The sequence below is a fragment of the Calonectris borealis genome, chromosome 2 (assembly GCF_964195595.1).
Source record: "Calonectris borealis chromosome 2, bCalBor7.hap1.2, whole genome shotgun sequence".
NCBI classification, from domain to species: Eukaryota; Metazoa; Chordata; class Aves; order Procellariiformes; family Procellariidae; genus Calonectris; species Calonectris borealis.
Window position 1 is genome coordinate 93,153,904 of NC_134313.1, and position 15,197 is coordinate 93,169,100.

General features: G+C 40.9%; 1 protein-coding gene across 1 annotated transcript in view; it reads left to right on the forward strand.

The window, feature by feature from the left end:
• Positions 1-15,197, forward strand: part of PHLPP1 (PH domain and leucine rich repeat protein phosphatase 1) — a 144,188-nt gene that overhangs the window by 108,870 nt on the left and 20,121 nt on the right. The window contains exons 7-10 of the mRNA XM_075142541.1: positions 976-1,178; positions 2,791-2,851; positions 4,764-4,859; positions 8,714-8,869. Coding sequence (XP_074998642.1) covers positions 976-1,178; positions 2,791-2,851; positions 4,764-4,859; positions 8,714-8,869 — 516 coding nt within the window. The remainder of the gene's footprint in view (positions 1-975; positions 1,179-2,790; positions 2,852-4,763; positions 4,860-8,713; positions 8,870-15,197) is intronic.

A 15,197-nucleotide genomic window follows, 5' to 3' on the forward strand; every position in this document is an offset into this window, starting at 1 on the left:
ACTGCTTGTAAACGGAAAACAGAAAAAGTAGGCTGTGGTATTGGAGGAGGCATATTACCCATTTTCTTTTAATTGGAAAAAGTATCTACTCTGAAAACACAACTGTTACACAGAGGGCAACTCTTTGAAAGCAAGAGTAACAACAAAACTGCAGGTATATGCCCTCATCCTCACTAGGGAGGCTCAATGGGCCAACAGAAGTTACTATACCAGTTCTAGTATTCTGGTGAGAGCTAAGAATTTGAAACTGAACTCTTTGGAGTGCTCTGCCATCTCAAACGTTGCCGGGTTATAGATAATCTTATTTCAATTGTAACTTCTGGGGAAGTTGCCGAGTATTGGCAGCGTCAGTGCACTGCAGTGAAGGTGTGATAAAACTTGTTCTTTTTATCTGACAGACCCACTTGTCTTGGGTTTTTGCTTTGTTTTCTTTCAACACCCATTTTCAGGCCTCTGAATTTGCTTGCTGTGGAACATGGCGAAGCGGGAGGCAAATATGGGAACTCATAAATCTCAATTTGGCCTTTCAGTAAGGCAAGAGACTCCAATATCTGCAGGTTACTCGTATCTGCCAGGCTTTTCCAGCAGATGCTCATGATAGGCCAGCAGGAACTGTAGAGGCTTTGTTCCTTTCCAAACTATCAGGCACAAATAACAGCCAGATCATCTTTTATTTTTATAGACGCAGTAACAGTAATACTTACATTCTTGCAGAGCTTTTTATCGGTAGTTTTCAAAGTAGTTTAGAAAGGAACTTGGTATCATCAGTCCTTTGTCATGGTGGATAAAACAACAGAGCTGATCCATCCTGCTTTTAAAATACCACAACAAAGGGGAAAAATACTTAAAATCAGCCTTGATCAGAACCTGGAGGCGTGCTAGTTTAATCCAGCACAACCGATTGTAGAGTGAGCATTGGTTTGTCAGCAGGAGCCTGCCACGTAACTACACTTAATCTCCTTTTTTGTTTGCAAGATTGAATTCAATTAGGAGGTTGGAGGCTGATGAAATAGATTTTCTGCATCACGTGACCCAACTGGATCTCAGAGACAACAAACTCGGGGAGCTGGATGCAACAGTTTTTAACAACGTCGAAGTGTTACACTGTGAACGGAATCAACTGGTAACCCTCAAAATCAGTGGATATTTTCTCAAAGCGCTGTACGCCTCCTCAAATGGTAAGTGGGTTTTCAGGGCAGCTGTGGTGTTGTCATCTGACTTCGGGTTTTCGTACCTGGTTCTCTGTGGGATGCTTATGGAGTGCAGTGCACGTGATCAGGAGGCTCTCGACCTGACCCTTGGCTAAAAGGGTTTCACATGTGTCGTGTCATGCTACTGTCAATTCTGAGCTCAGAAGTGACTTTCAAATAACATTGGGCTACTGATTTGGAGGTTTCAGAACTGTGAAAATCTTAAAATTTGGGCTGAAATTCCTCTCTGTCAGCAGAGAGGGCTCTTGAAGTTGTCAGTTCTTTGGGTTGTATTAATGTGTTGCTTTGCCAAGGCAAATAGGGAATTTATTGCTTTTCCCCACAGTTGAGAAAGTTTGGACAAGTGGCTGTTTGTGAGACAAACTAAAACAATATATATTTTTGCTACTACCTCTAGCTGCTTACTCTGGACAGAAAGCTACAAATCTATAATGAGTAACTTCATTTGTATTCAATAATAAAAATAATGCAGCATTTTCCAGTTGAATAACTTCTGCGTTCCATGAACAGGATTTGTTTGATCTGTCTCTGGAAGCTGCTATTACTTAAAATACTCAGTTTTCACCACCATTTTTATTGTTTGGAGTAGTTTGGTATGGAATAAACAAAATGCAAGCTCAAAGAGCTGTGAATTTGCTGAGCAGTCTGCACTGCCTTTAAAAGGCTGTCATCTTAACGATACCCAAGCCTGTGCCTTCATTAAGTATTCATGCCAGGATCTTTGTAGCTGAGAAAAGTTAACAATCTGAGCATGTGCTGTGCAATGTGAGCTGAGAACCCAAGTCAACCCCTATCTTGCAATCAACTGCCTATTTGGTCTTGCTGTTCCTCCTGGCTATCCTCTCTTTGCACCCTCAGCCACCTTGTTTTAGTCTCATCTTCCAAAGCAACCATGATGCTTGTTACATTTTCGCTTTAGTGGATTTTCTGTAGGCTTAAATAAATGTCTGCTGGTTTTGTTTCAACCTTAATGCTACCTAAAAACCTTAGAATATGAAATATTATTGAAGCAATCAAAATATAACATTACTAGCAGTAGTTGAGGCGCTATGAAAGGTCTGTAAGGCTGCCTGAACCAGGAACTCCACAGGGATGCAAAGGCTCATGTAATGAGTTGAAAAATACTCTGGGTCTTGCCATGACCTGGAGGACTCTGGGGTATTCTGTAGCTTGCTGTTCCAGAGTGGGGAGTCTCCCTTCTGTGCCTCTACCATGAGAGACCAGTGAAAAAAAAGTAGAGCAGGTTTGTGACTGACTATTCTGGGCAGAGGGTGGCAGAGGTGAAGTTACAGCTCTGGGACAAAAATGGAGAAATGAGAATTTGCCATGAAACTTTTAAAATCCTCCAGTTTCTCCTTTCTTTTATGCAGTGTCTGTCATAGCACGTACAACGTAATATAGCAAATTTATTCAGACATAATAAAGAAACAAAACTTGGTTCAGATCCTCAGAAGTTTTTTAGGTTACTGACTTTTTCTGAAATATCTGGGCATTAGCTGCTTGAAGTAACTCTTATGCAACAGCCATTTAAGTGCGAATCTTTATCACCACTTTTGTTTTTATTTATTTTTCCCCCTAGAACTTGTTCACCTTGATGTGTATCCAGTTCCTAATTGTCTGGCTTATATGGATATTTCTAGGTAAGTATGTTTTTTCTTGGGCTTGTAAAACATACATCAAGGAGGCTTATGGAAAATGACATTCATTGGTATTTTACTGGGAGGGAGTGGGGACAGGAATTGGTCCTTGAGATATGAGAAGACTGATTTTCAGAGTTATAACATGGGCTTTTTTATACTGGCCAGTTCTTCCCTGTTTCCTTTTTATAGACTTACTTTTGAAATTTTTTTTAGTGCTAAAAGCAAAATGTGCCCTTATAGTTAAAGGGAAGGAGTTTCCCTGATTTAAAGATTTCCTATCTTATAGAGATACAACACGATGATTCAAACGTGCACCAATATGAGACATGCACAGAAGTCCCTTTCTGGATATGCCAGTGTCACAAACCCAGCGTAGGTGACAGTTTGATAGTTTACTCATCAGTACGGCAGCTCCTGCAGCTCATCGTGGTTCTCCGCAGCCCTGGCTGCAGCAGGGATGGCTGCAGTTGCCATTTGAATGCATCTGAAAATCTAACCTTAACGAGGGAGGTGGGATAAGGAAAGAAATGGAAAAGGGGGTGTTTTGGTTTGTTTCACCATTTAAGTACTGAATCGGGAAAACACTTTATACATGTGCTTAATGTCTGTCTTATTTAAGGAATTACTCATCTGCATGTTGAAGTGATAATCTCATTCGTTAAAAAGCCTGCTTAAAGCACTTTTAATCTGTTGAGGGTGATCGTAGCAATTAGTGACTTAACCTGGGCGAGTGACCATCAACCTCAAAGTTTTATCAACTATGAGTTAGTCCCATTGTGCACCAGAATGTAACACACAGGTGTGGCTAAATAAGTGTGATTTATTGAAAAGCATTCTTTGTAAAACTGTGTTCTCCATTTAGCTGTGAATTAAATTGGTGCAGAATGCATAATTTTGATCACAAACCCCTTTTTGTGCCTCGGTTCAGTGATGGCATTGTAACTAAATGGGTAGGGTGTCTTTAGCTTCTTGGCTCGCTTGGAATTTGGGAAATCTGGTTGAGGTTGAAAAGGAAGTTATCTGAGGATAAGAGGGGTTGGTTTGCTATCGCATATTTCGGTTAAAGGCTATTGCATGAATAAACTATAGAATACAAGTACATGAATGGGCACGAACATTGATTTATGTTCATGCTGTGTAAGGGTCCTATTCCTGAACGTCAAGTCTGAGAGTGCCTGAATATTATTTGATGTCCAGTTTTGCATCTGTGTATGCTAACTGAAGTAGTGGTTATGTGAATACACATGCAGACAATCTCCCCCATGTACTTTGTGCTGTTAATTTGTGTCTTTAAGGCAGGATACATGGCTGCCCCACTGTGCTTAGCTGCATGTTTTCAGTGCAATATTTGGAAAAACTTACCTCTAAGAACTTAATTTTTGGAAGGGTTAATTTCTGTGAAGACAAATGCAACAAAAGCAAAACGTTTGACTTTAAAGATACACAAAAAGAAGACTCTGCTCTATTCAGTGAGATAGCTGAAGAGTGGTGGAGTGGGCTTCAGGATTGAATTCATGGGGGATCGAAGAGATGTGTTTCAACTATGTAGGGTGTGAATATTTTCTGAGGAGTATCTCACAAATTTTCTTCTCCATAGAGAGACTTCTTCATCCTGGATGCTCTGATACTCTTAATACTTCTTCCCTGATAATTTGGAAGCAGCTTTTTCCATTTTCTTAGTGGCTGCACGTCTAAGGAGGTAGTAACATTGTTAGCTTTCTTGCCCTCTCACTCAGGACCTTACTGCACTGGTAGTGCCCTTAGAGAGGAGGGGTGATGCAATCTCATAGGAAACATTATGTAGCAGATTTATTTCCTGCAGGTATCTGTGTCTCTCTTGAGGCTGTATTCTTAGTAGTCTTTACATCTCGATTATTGTTTAGTTATACCTCTTTGTGTTCTTTATTCATAGAAATCACCTGGAAAACCTGCCTGAGTGGGTGTGTGACAGCAGGAAACTGGAAGTGTTGGACGTTGGCCACAATCAGATACGTGAGCTGCCTGCCCGGTGAGTCTTACAGACCAGTTGCACAATGTGGAAGAGGATAAGCAATTCAGAAATAATTGCTGATTCAGTGTTTAGCTTGTTCCAGTGACTGTCAGGCCCGTTTTATCTTTCGTTTGATTTTATTTTTACCTTGTGGGGTGTCGTCATGCCTCAAGCTTCCACCCAGCCTTTCTTCTTTTACTTTCATGCAGAGAAAGCAGTGCCTTTGAACTCCAGGTGGAAGTTTTGAAGCTGTTCATGTGGCTGTTCAGGCAGGAAAGCCCTTCATTTTTAATAGTGAATATTAAATATTTACAGCCATAACTTTGCATGACAGTTAGAGATCCAGAACTTGTGACTTAGTTCCAGTGGTGCCTAGAGACACCAGTTCACAGCCCTGTTTGAGTGAAAAAGGGCTGAGAGGAGAAGGTAAAGCCTCATCAAGCAAGTAGAGCAATTGCCTTCACTACAAATATGGTCTCTTTCCCAGGAGTCTAAACTTAAAATTGATCAATACAAATGATAGGAAAGCAAGTGAACAGGAAGGAAAATAGGAGTTGAGTTTAAATAATGAATGGCGCTCCTTACTTTTTTTCTAGAGAGACCTGTTCCAAGTCAGTGTACTGGTCAGGTGCTGCTATTGAGAATTTTTAAGTCACTGACTTCACTGGGAGAGAGCTGTCATTCTTGGCTGCTCTGTACGCTTCAAAAGAGATGTTGTGAAAGGGTGTAAAGGGTGAAATTGCGTGGGGATGTGCAGAGCCATTGAAGATTGTAGACAACTAGTGTATGATGAGCTATTAAATATTTTCCTTACAGAGCTGTACAGCACAGAAGAGCATCAGAAACCAAAAAGGATAGTTTTGTCTGGGTCAGATGAATGTGCCATATGGTGTAAACTGGCAGTTTTAGTGTCATGAATGGAAAGAGAATAGATTTCAGAAATGTGGGCAGAAAAGGATGTGAGGAGATTTACCGAGCAAACTAACGGGCTAACGTGCAGACTATTTATCCCTCTGTTTTTTCACACAAAGTGAAACTGTGCCTACTCAGAAGTTGGGGGGAGCAAAAGTTCATTTGCCTTTCATTTGCACTTCATAACAGCAAGGAGTATCAAGGCATACCGGATATCTTTGGGAGATTAATGATTAGCTGAAATTAGGTACAGTCAACATCCCACTTGTCTCTCCTGCCATCTTATCATTAACCCCAGGAAACAGCTTATCTTTGAAAGCTCCTCTTTGTAGTATGTGTCTAGATAGCTTAGCTCCTAATAAGTCAGCTCAGTTTTAAGGCCCAGTTCAAAACACAGGCTTTGAATGTCTGTTAAACTTTAGGGAAGTTTGGGTCTGGATTCAAATGCAAATCGCTCAGGCGTATAGACCTGCTGTTAAGTATCAGGTAAATACCAGTGCCCAGTAAGCGTGTTCATGTGCACTGCTGTGTGCTTTTCCTTCTGCATAGAATAGCACTCTGAAAACCTGCGAAGGGAGTGAGCAGGACTCTCCTAGGAGGATGCTTGCGCCTCTAACCACAAGTGTTCAAGCTTTGACTGACCAGCAGTTTCCTGGAAGCCTGAAGGTTGCACCTAATCTAAACAAACTACAGTTGATGCTATGTGTGTTTGCCTCTTGAAACAGAAAAACAATCCTTGGAAGACAAAGAGTTGAAGCAGTTGAGATAGAGAACTGTGTACTACTGTTTGTCTCAATTAAAGAAAATGGGAACAATGTACACTCTGCTGTAATGCAGCCATTCTGCTTTAAAAGTACTGAAAAATAACAAAAAGGGTACTTAGTCTTAGCTATGCAGGACAAATTCATTGTCATAAAACTGATGTTGCCAAAGATTCCCCAAAGAAAATGGAAATGCTTCAATTAAGAGTTGCCAAAATAACCTTGCCGCCACCAGTGAACAAGATGTCTGTATGTATTTTTGTTCCTTTTTGTCTGTTTTTTTTTTAAAAGATCTATTTGTATTCAACATTATGTTCTCTTGAACAGTTGCTTACTAAAGGAACTGGTTGAATGCTTTCACCAGAACATGTTTTATCAGAAGATGCTGAGCGGCGTGCTTGTCCTTAGAACTTTTTGATCCAATCAAAACTTGCAGTGGGAGTTGGGCAAATGGGAAAGTTGCCCACAGGGAAGAGCAGTCCCAGTGTCCTGGTTCCCCACCCAGCTTGAGAACTAGGTGTCCCAGGCTCATCGGGAGCTTGCTTAGTTAAATGCTGGTGGTTCAATCTCTCTTCAGGCAGCCTAGTTCCTTTGGTGCTTGTATAACTTGGAAAATGAGAGAGAACAAACAAACAAACAAAACCCCAACAACTAACTCAGTTCTTCAGGATTGTTTATAAAATATATGTTCATGGAAAAGCTTATTGCTAAGGTTTTTGCCATGATTTGAACGTTTTTTATTTTAAAATGGTACTGCCCCCTCTCATCCAAAAAAACCCCCAAAGTGATACATTTTTTTGGAGACGCTGTCAACCAAATCTGCTTTTTCCTGTAATGTTTGGTGTTGATGATACTGGCCAGTCTTGATTAGGAAGGGGAATAGAATAGAATGGGAAATCCATAACTGAGAGATTTTCAAGTAAAAGTGGAGTGAAACAAAAATGGTTAAATGATGAAAACATAATAGATATGCTTATCACACATTATGTATAATGTCTTTTCACCCTGTGTTGAGCCTTCTGGAGTGATACAGCTGGCTGTTGACTTGTATCCATGGTCATAACACAGACGATCCAGCCAACTGAGATAACTGTTAACACTGGCGCACAGATACTGAGTATGACTGTATCTGTCAAGGGGAAAATACTCAGCATACTTCATTGATTATTTTGGCACAATAATCCGATGACCTGATGTATTGTAGGGAAGGGGGGCAGGGGGAGGCTCTTTATGTGTATTTGGGTCATTGTAACAGAGGGAAGAAGATTTTTGCTTTAATGCTGAGTAATTTGAGTGTCTTTGATTGAAACAGATCAGCATGATGCACAGGCTCGCCGGATTAAACAGTACAGTAGCGGGAATGTAAGACAGGTGGCAGATGAAGAATAATCTTTTTTTTCTTAATTTGCTGAAAGTGGTTCCCATTCAAAATTGAGAGTTGCTCCATTTTTGAGGTCTTTAGGTGCAGATTTTAAACTCCTTATTATGTTGCTTATACTGCAGATTTCATCTTTACTATTTGATCAAAACAGCTGTTCGTTCTTGTCTCTTTACGTTGCCCTCTTTCTCCCCCTCCCTTTCTCCCCCAGCCCCCCAAAAAATGGAGCAGGGGAATGGGACTCCAGGTCATCTATCACTTGTAAAAGCTCAAGAAAGTAAAGCCGATTAGATAAATTTCATTTGCTGTAGAACTGGAAAGGAGGCTTTATGTTAGTCTGGTATTAACAGAAAAAGAAAATGGGGGGTTAGGGAATTGCACTGGATTATGAGTCAGCACATGATGAATAGAGCACTATGAAGCTTGTGGGGTGACTGGTGATTTCACCCACACTTCTGAAGTTCTCCCATTAGCTGGGGGGATCCCACAAGTGCAGTTTTCTGCAGCCATTGTTAGCAATGACCTCCTTCACTGTCATGCTTCTATATTCATGTTTTATACAGTGCAATAAGATAACCCTTTCTCACTACTTTCACTCCTTGAATCATCCTTAAACCTCCTTCCCTGTCTCTGAACAACCTTTTTACGAAGTTGGTGGAGAGTGGGAAGACATTCTAGGATCCGTGTGTAATTAATACCACGTCTGCTAATCAGTTGGCTGAATCACTTTCCTGTAATGAACTGTGATATCACACCTAAATTCTCAAAGCCACTCTTCGGTTTAGATTTTTCTCATTTTTAATGTTTTTTATTTCTCTAAGGCTGTTTTACAATAGTAGCTTGCGCAAGCTGCTGGCAGGACATAACATGTTAGGAAGGCTACCAGATCGGCTCGAGCGAATGCAAGTGGAGGTCCTGGACGTGCAACACAACCAGCTCCTTGAACTGCCGTCTAACCTGCTTTTGAAAGCAGACAGGTAAGTACAAAGAAATTTGATCTCGACTTGCCTGTGAGGAACCTTGCTTTGTGTGTTACTTCCTAGCTGAAAGGGTAATCTGAGGTTCCCCTAATTTGAAAGTTGCCAAGCCTTGTGTGGTAAGAACAGATGTCTGCCCAACTCACCAAAACACATTCTTTTTATTCTGGTGTTGTTGCCTTATATGGTTGCTTCTTTTTCCCCACCAAGCTCCTGCTGAACACCTACTACTTGAAATCTAGCTGTAAAGTGAAGCACATGCTATTTTCTACTACATACACTGAGATGGGTTAGTGGCAGTTCTTTAAATACATATTTCTTAGGCTTGTTTGATGGAGTGTGAAAGCTTTTTTTTCCCCTTCAGTCAGAGGCTAGAACTTATTTATACCTGTCAAACAAAACAAAATCTGTGCATAAGGCTGTCAGAAAAACTCAGTTATTCCCCTGTCCTTGCTTTATGAATTTTTTATGCCTTTCATATGTTTGTCACTAATTTAGCTGGTGTCACCACTTGATATGCTTTCTGGATTCTTATTTTTATGCTGCTGTTTCTTTAGGCTCAGAGTCTTCATAATCTTTTTTCCTGGGTATGAACATACCCTGTAAAGTGGCTGTGATTGAAATACGGGAGGTTGGTAGCATAGTCTGGGGATGGCGGATGGGCTTGCCCCGCTTGGTGTCAGTGTTCCTTGCACCTCTGCACTTCCACAAATAGTCATGGGATTTCTGAGTGTTCAACCCATGCATAATTTAACAGACAGTGGGATTGTGTGCTGTGTATTTCTAATCCTAACTGTGACAAAAGGAATGCATAGCTCCTGGGTTTCTTGAGCGGTGGAGACGCAAGAGGAGTGGCGATCTCACTGTCACAGCCCCCTCACCCAGTGAAGAGCATTGCGAAACCCCTACGTGTGTACTGTTGCTCATTCTGACATGAACAACAGTTCATGGTTAAATTTCCTGGGATTCACCCTGTTCGGAGTTGGAGAATTAGGTTTGCAGTTGAGATGATTTCTAAATAAACTCTTAACTTGGCTTATTCTTGAACAGTAGTGTTCTGAGGAATTTAGCATTTGGGTTAAAAATTATCTTTCAAAAGGTGAACTTTACTAGGACGGGTTTTTGGTTCTGGGAACCAGTGTGTGATTCATTTCAGCCTTGATTTGCTTTAAAGAACCTTTAAAATAGTTTTTGAACTTGTGATTTTTTTTTTTTTTTTGAACAACACTAACTATTGCATACCTGTCCACATCCAAGCCTGTGTAGGGTACCACCTTTGGAACAAATTGATTATCAGCAAAGTTACTCTGATGTTAATTTACTGTTTCAGTTGAGACTTTACATAAAAGTGCAGTCAAAGCATTGAAACTTAGCAATGTTGCTCCTGTAATAATTGTGATTATCTGGCACATTTCTGTTTAAAAGTGGTGAAATTCATAGCCTGTTCATATGGCAAGGATGTTTCACATCAGCACCTGTAATTGTCTCGTGGATGACTTTTCAAACTATTGTACATTAGAGATTGTATGAACTTCAGAAATGCAACCTTGTAAAAAGCTTTTTTACAGGAAGTTGCAAAATTAGGTCAATAAAAAAAATCCTATTTACAGGTCCCAAGTTGAAATTCCTATCTGTTAACTTGGAAAGGAAAGAAACTTTTAAGTAAGTTTCAGAAAGCTACCGGCATCTTTGAAAGCAGAGAGAGAAATAATTTTGTAAAATTTGTATTAAAAACAGGTTGTAAGTCTAGGATGTAGATTAGTGCAATTTTGGCAGTGAGAGAGAAGCTGAATAAAATTTTCTGTACTGCAACTCATCTTTTTAAACTGAGCTACAAAACTGTAGACAGCTTTTCATTATTCTTCTGTGATGCCAAAATGAACAAGTACAGGCTAAAACCAGAATTGGGGGTAGATTTCCAGAAGTTGCTAAATGTGTGCTGAAAAGAGGTAGAATTGAAAAATACATTGAATAACAGTACTAAATGGCTGATTGAGACTTGGGGGGGTTTTTCCCTCTGCAACTTTGATGTTCTGCAGCTTTCAAGCAGTACAGGGCACGTGTTTTCTAAGTCTTCTATGGGTATTGGCAAAGTCATGAACCGTCGCAGGAGATGAACAGAGCTTACCCGTTCTGGCATCTCATCACCACTGCAATCTCCCTCGTTTGTGATGATAATGGAAGCAGTTGGCTTGGGTGGGGTTTTCCCCCTTCTTCCCTGCCCCTTTACTGGTTTAGATGACTTGGCTCGCAAATGGCTTGTCCATGTTGGTGCTCCCATGACTGCTGCAGAAGTGGTAACTATGAAGGAAAACAGCAGTGCAGGTTAGTGCACAATGTCCGAGCTTTAAGTTTGGAATTTCCTACAGGAAACATCTTTTTTTGTTTTGTTTTCAAATGTTTGCATCTGTCAGCAGCTAAGCGTCAATAGAAATGGGTCTGGGCCAGGGAAAGGTGTTCAGAGGTTTGCTTTGGTTTGTTTTAAAAAGGTAAAATGCTTCTCTTCTCCGAGCGTTCCCTGGGAAGCACAATCTGTACTGCCAGACTTGCCAAGGGAACTGGGTTTCCCAAGTGGTCTGCCATGGTCTCCACCCAGCATGTAATGTTGGACAAATCACTTTACCTTACAGAACCTCTGTCTCTCCATAAAATGACTCACCTTTTGCAGCCTTGAAAGATTAGTTTATTTTTTTGGAAAGGTACTCGGGTCTCTGCAACTGACAGATGAGATCTTGTCTGGATATGAAGTCTCATGCTGTGAATTATAAACGCTTTCTCCTTCTCAATCCTGAATATTTGACAGAAGTGGGTGTGAAGTGCCTTGGGCAAACTTCAGCAGAAGCACTGGTGGGCTTTGACATCTAGAACGTCTGAGGAAGGGAGGGAAATCGGTGTATTGGTGCATGAAGAGAGAACATCACTTTCCCCAAAAAAAAAGGAAAAAATACTGAAAAACCTCTGTTCTCTTAACAGAAGAATCAACCAACATCGCTTTTCTGCCTTAATCCTTCAAAGACCAATGAAAAGATGTCATTCTCTGCGGAAGAGTATAATTTAGGGATATTTTGTTGGTCTGCTTTTTAATTAATTTTCTGTTTTAAACTGTTACTTGAGGAGAAATTGAGGACTAGCCTATGAAACATTTCTCTGACCAAGACAGAACTTGGTTCTGTTTATTGCACTGAAAGTATGCACATCTTGATCATGTTAGCAAGGATTTCTCTTGTAGGGTGGGGATTTTCTTGGCAAGATGAGCGCCACAGAGGCAGCCAGATAATCTCTTCATTTCTCATTACCAGATGCTGCAAAAACAGAGAATTCATGCAAGTGCTACGGCTGACGGGGAAAACTCCCAGGCTGAGTCCTGCCTGAACCTTTTTTCGTGCACCTGCATTCCTGCAGCCTTTAACTTCTATTCACTGCTTCATCTCTTGTGATGTCTTTCCCGCTATGTCTGATTCTTGTACACAGTTTTTACTGCCTTCCTTGTCCAGCTTGCAGCAAACTACCGTTTAATGCCATGAAAACAGTTCTACAAAATGCTCTTCGGATAAGATGGACAAGCATTCAAGAGCTTTAGTGGAGTAGGGTAGAAAAACAGTGGCAGTGGTCGGGGGGGTAAAAATGGAGACACAGTGACAAAGGGCGAGGATTTGCCTCTTGCCTAAGCTTCCTTTCCAGTTAGGATGAACGCTTTCGGTGTAAACCCTTAAAACAGCCATCGGACTATTTAAAGCAGTTGTGTGGTGAAGGTGTGTAGCTGTGATGTGCACAGCTTAACCCTGGGGCTTTGTTTTCTAGTGCCTGGTAGAGGCCAGCTGTGGTGGCTAAGCCCAGCGTCAGCTATTCGGAGCCTGTCTAGGCTCTCGTCTGCATGATTCTTGTTTTCAGCTTTGTTCAGCTGTTCTTATCTGTTTTGATTTTCTGTTTGTTTGTTTGTTTTGATTTTACTTAATTTGTTTTGGTGTGGTGTTTTTTTTGTTTGTGGTTTTTTTTTCTTTTTTTTTTTCTGGAGTTCTGGAAGGTGACCCAGTTAAACTTGCTCTTGTTTGATATTTGCCATTTCCACCCACTGTGGTGGCTGCTTTTTGATGCAAATATTCAGTCCTATGGTGGATGCAGGAGAAGTGAGGGAGGAAACAAAGTCAAATGAATGCAAAGAGCTATTTGAGTGTTTGATGCACATACTTTTGTTGCAGAAATGCATTTGTTTCTTTGCTGGGTAGGTTAGGGTTTGCAAGCAGATATATTAGACACTGGGGAAATCCCAGTTAATGAAACAGCTAAAGATAGGTTAGAAAGTAAGAGCTGAGGAGACAGGAGCAGTTAAGTGGTTTTTTTGGCAGTCCATCAACAGGAAGGGATTCACTTGAATGTTTCCGTCCTTTAATTTTTTTTTTTTTTAAATGTCTTTTGCATGGGTTGGCAAAACTGCCTTGATTCTGCTCCCCCCCCCCCCCTTTCTTTTTCCCCCCAGACACGTTTAGCTTACAGGATTCTTCCTCCCATACCTGCTACCACAATCATAAATTATTTTAGGCTTAGGCGATCAGAAATTGAGGGCAAGTCTCTGCAGAAGGGACTGAAGAAGAAATTTTGTATTTTGATTGCTCTGTGCTGATGGAGATCTTAGGGCACAGGCCAAACTGGAGATCTTGATTTCTCTGCATATTCTCTCTTTGCAGCTGCAGTATTCTTTCCAACTCTTATCAGTACTTTCAAGCTAAGCACGGTGGTTTTGATTTGCTGCTGCTTTGCCATTGGATGCAGTTGTCTGTGTTGCTCCTTTTAATGTTGAACATTCCTAAGCTTTTTGGAGGACTTACATTTTTCAGTGGTGGCTGTGTCTTAGCAAGTTTGCCAAGCTACCTCAGAAAACGGTGAGGAATTGGGAGATGCTGTATTCTCACAATTGTCTATATTCAGCCTTTGTGTGTGCCAGAGTAGGCATTGGTGTTAAAAAATTTCAAACCTTTTGCAGTTTTCAGTAGAAGATTTTCTTCCTCTGCTTTTGGAAGTTCAAACTGACATCAGAATCCTCTGGGTTTAAATAGGGAATGCATGTGACTGCATATTAGGTCTGTTTGTTGAATTAGATCCATGTCCTTGATTCTAGCCTATTCTTTGGGACAGTCTTTTTTTCTGTTTTGTCTCTTGGAGAAGTTAAATCCAGCAAGGGATTGTGCTTTAATACCCCATAAAACCAAAGGTGACTTATTCCGGCCGGAGATCAATGTTTATATTATTACCCCAGAGGAGAATTTGCACCTTGTCAAAGCTGAAGAATTCTGGCATCTCCCTGCCAGCACCTTCGTTTCTTTCTTAATCTCCGACACTCTTTTAGTACTTGTTAATTCATGCTCTCCTCGCTATATTATACTCTGGTATGTGCGCAGGCTGCTGAATTCAGGTTTTTGTAGTGACGCTGTACTTTTTTCGTGAGCTTGTGGTATAGTGTGTGGGTGGAATTGGAAAGGGAAACAATTAATTTTGGACTGAGCTTTAACACTTGACATTCTGCTTCCATCTGATAAGCAATATGAGTGGGATCTCTTCAAGGAATATGAATCAGTTTAAGTCCATGCACAAGAGAACAGTTGTGCCTAAGTAAATTTCCATTCCTCTGGAGGGCATTTGTAAGATGTGCCTTCTAAGGTAGCAGCTGGCGCGTTGCACGAGGATGAAGAAATAGGGGAGTGGAAATAACCTGGAGGAACACTTCTGTGTTAAATCAGTGTGAGGGAAAACCTGATGGGCAAGTATAGATTTTTTTTTTTTTTTTTTGGGACATAAGAGTATAGCACAGAATTGACAAAGCTTTAGCAGTAGCAGTCTGCTGGTTTATCCTGTTCTCTGCCCAAAGAATGGTGTCATTCCCCCCTCCCCCCCTTTTTTTTTTTAAATCCAGATAATATCTTGAAAGAATTAATTGTTTCAGAATGTTTTTACTGTTTTAATGTAACAGCTCATCAAAAGGAACATGTAAATAAGCAGCATACTCTTTTCTAAAGAGTTAATTTAATTCTAATGATGTCAGCTACAGACAGGGATTAGTCTGTGACTATCCTGAACCTGACTGTTCAGCGCTACCCAGCCGTGAGTTGTTACGTGTGGGGTAGGTGAGATACCCTGCTTCCACAGGGTTCCCGTTCTAGACTGTTGGCAAGATTTTGCTAGCCACCTAAACCTTGTTCACATCAAGGCACTAAACTGTAGGTCAGGATGATGGGGATTTATTTCCTACGTTGTCGTATCACTGTCTGGAAGATTTGGCAAAAGGGTGGGGGGGGTACAGAGCAGCAGCTCTCCTCTCTCCTTTCCCCATTAG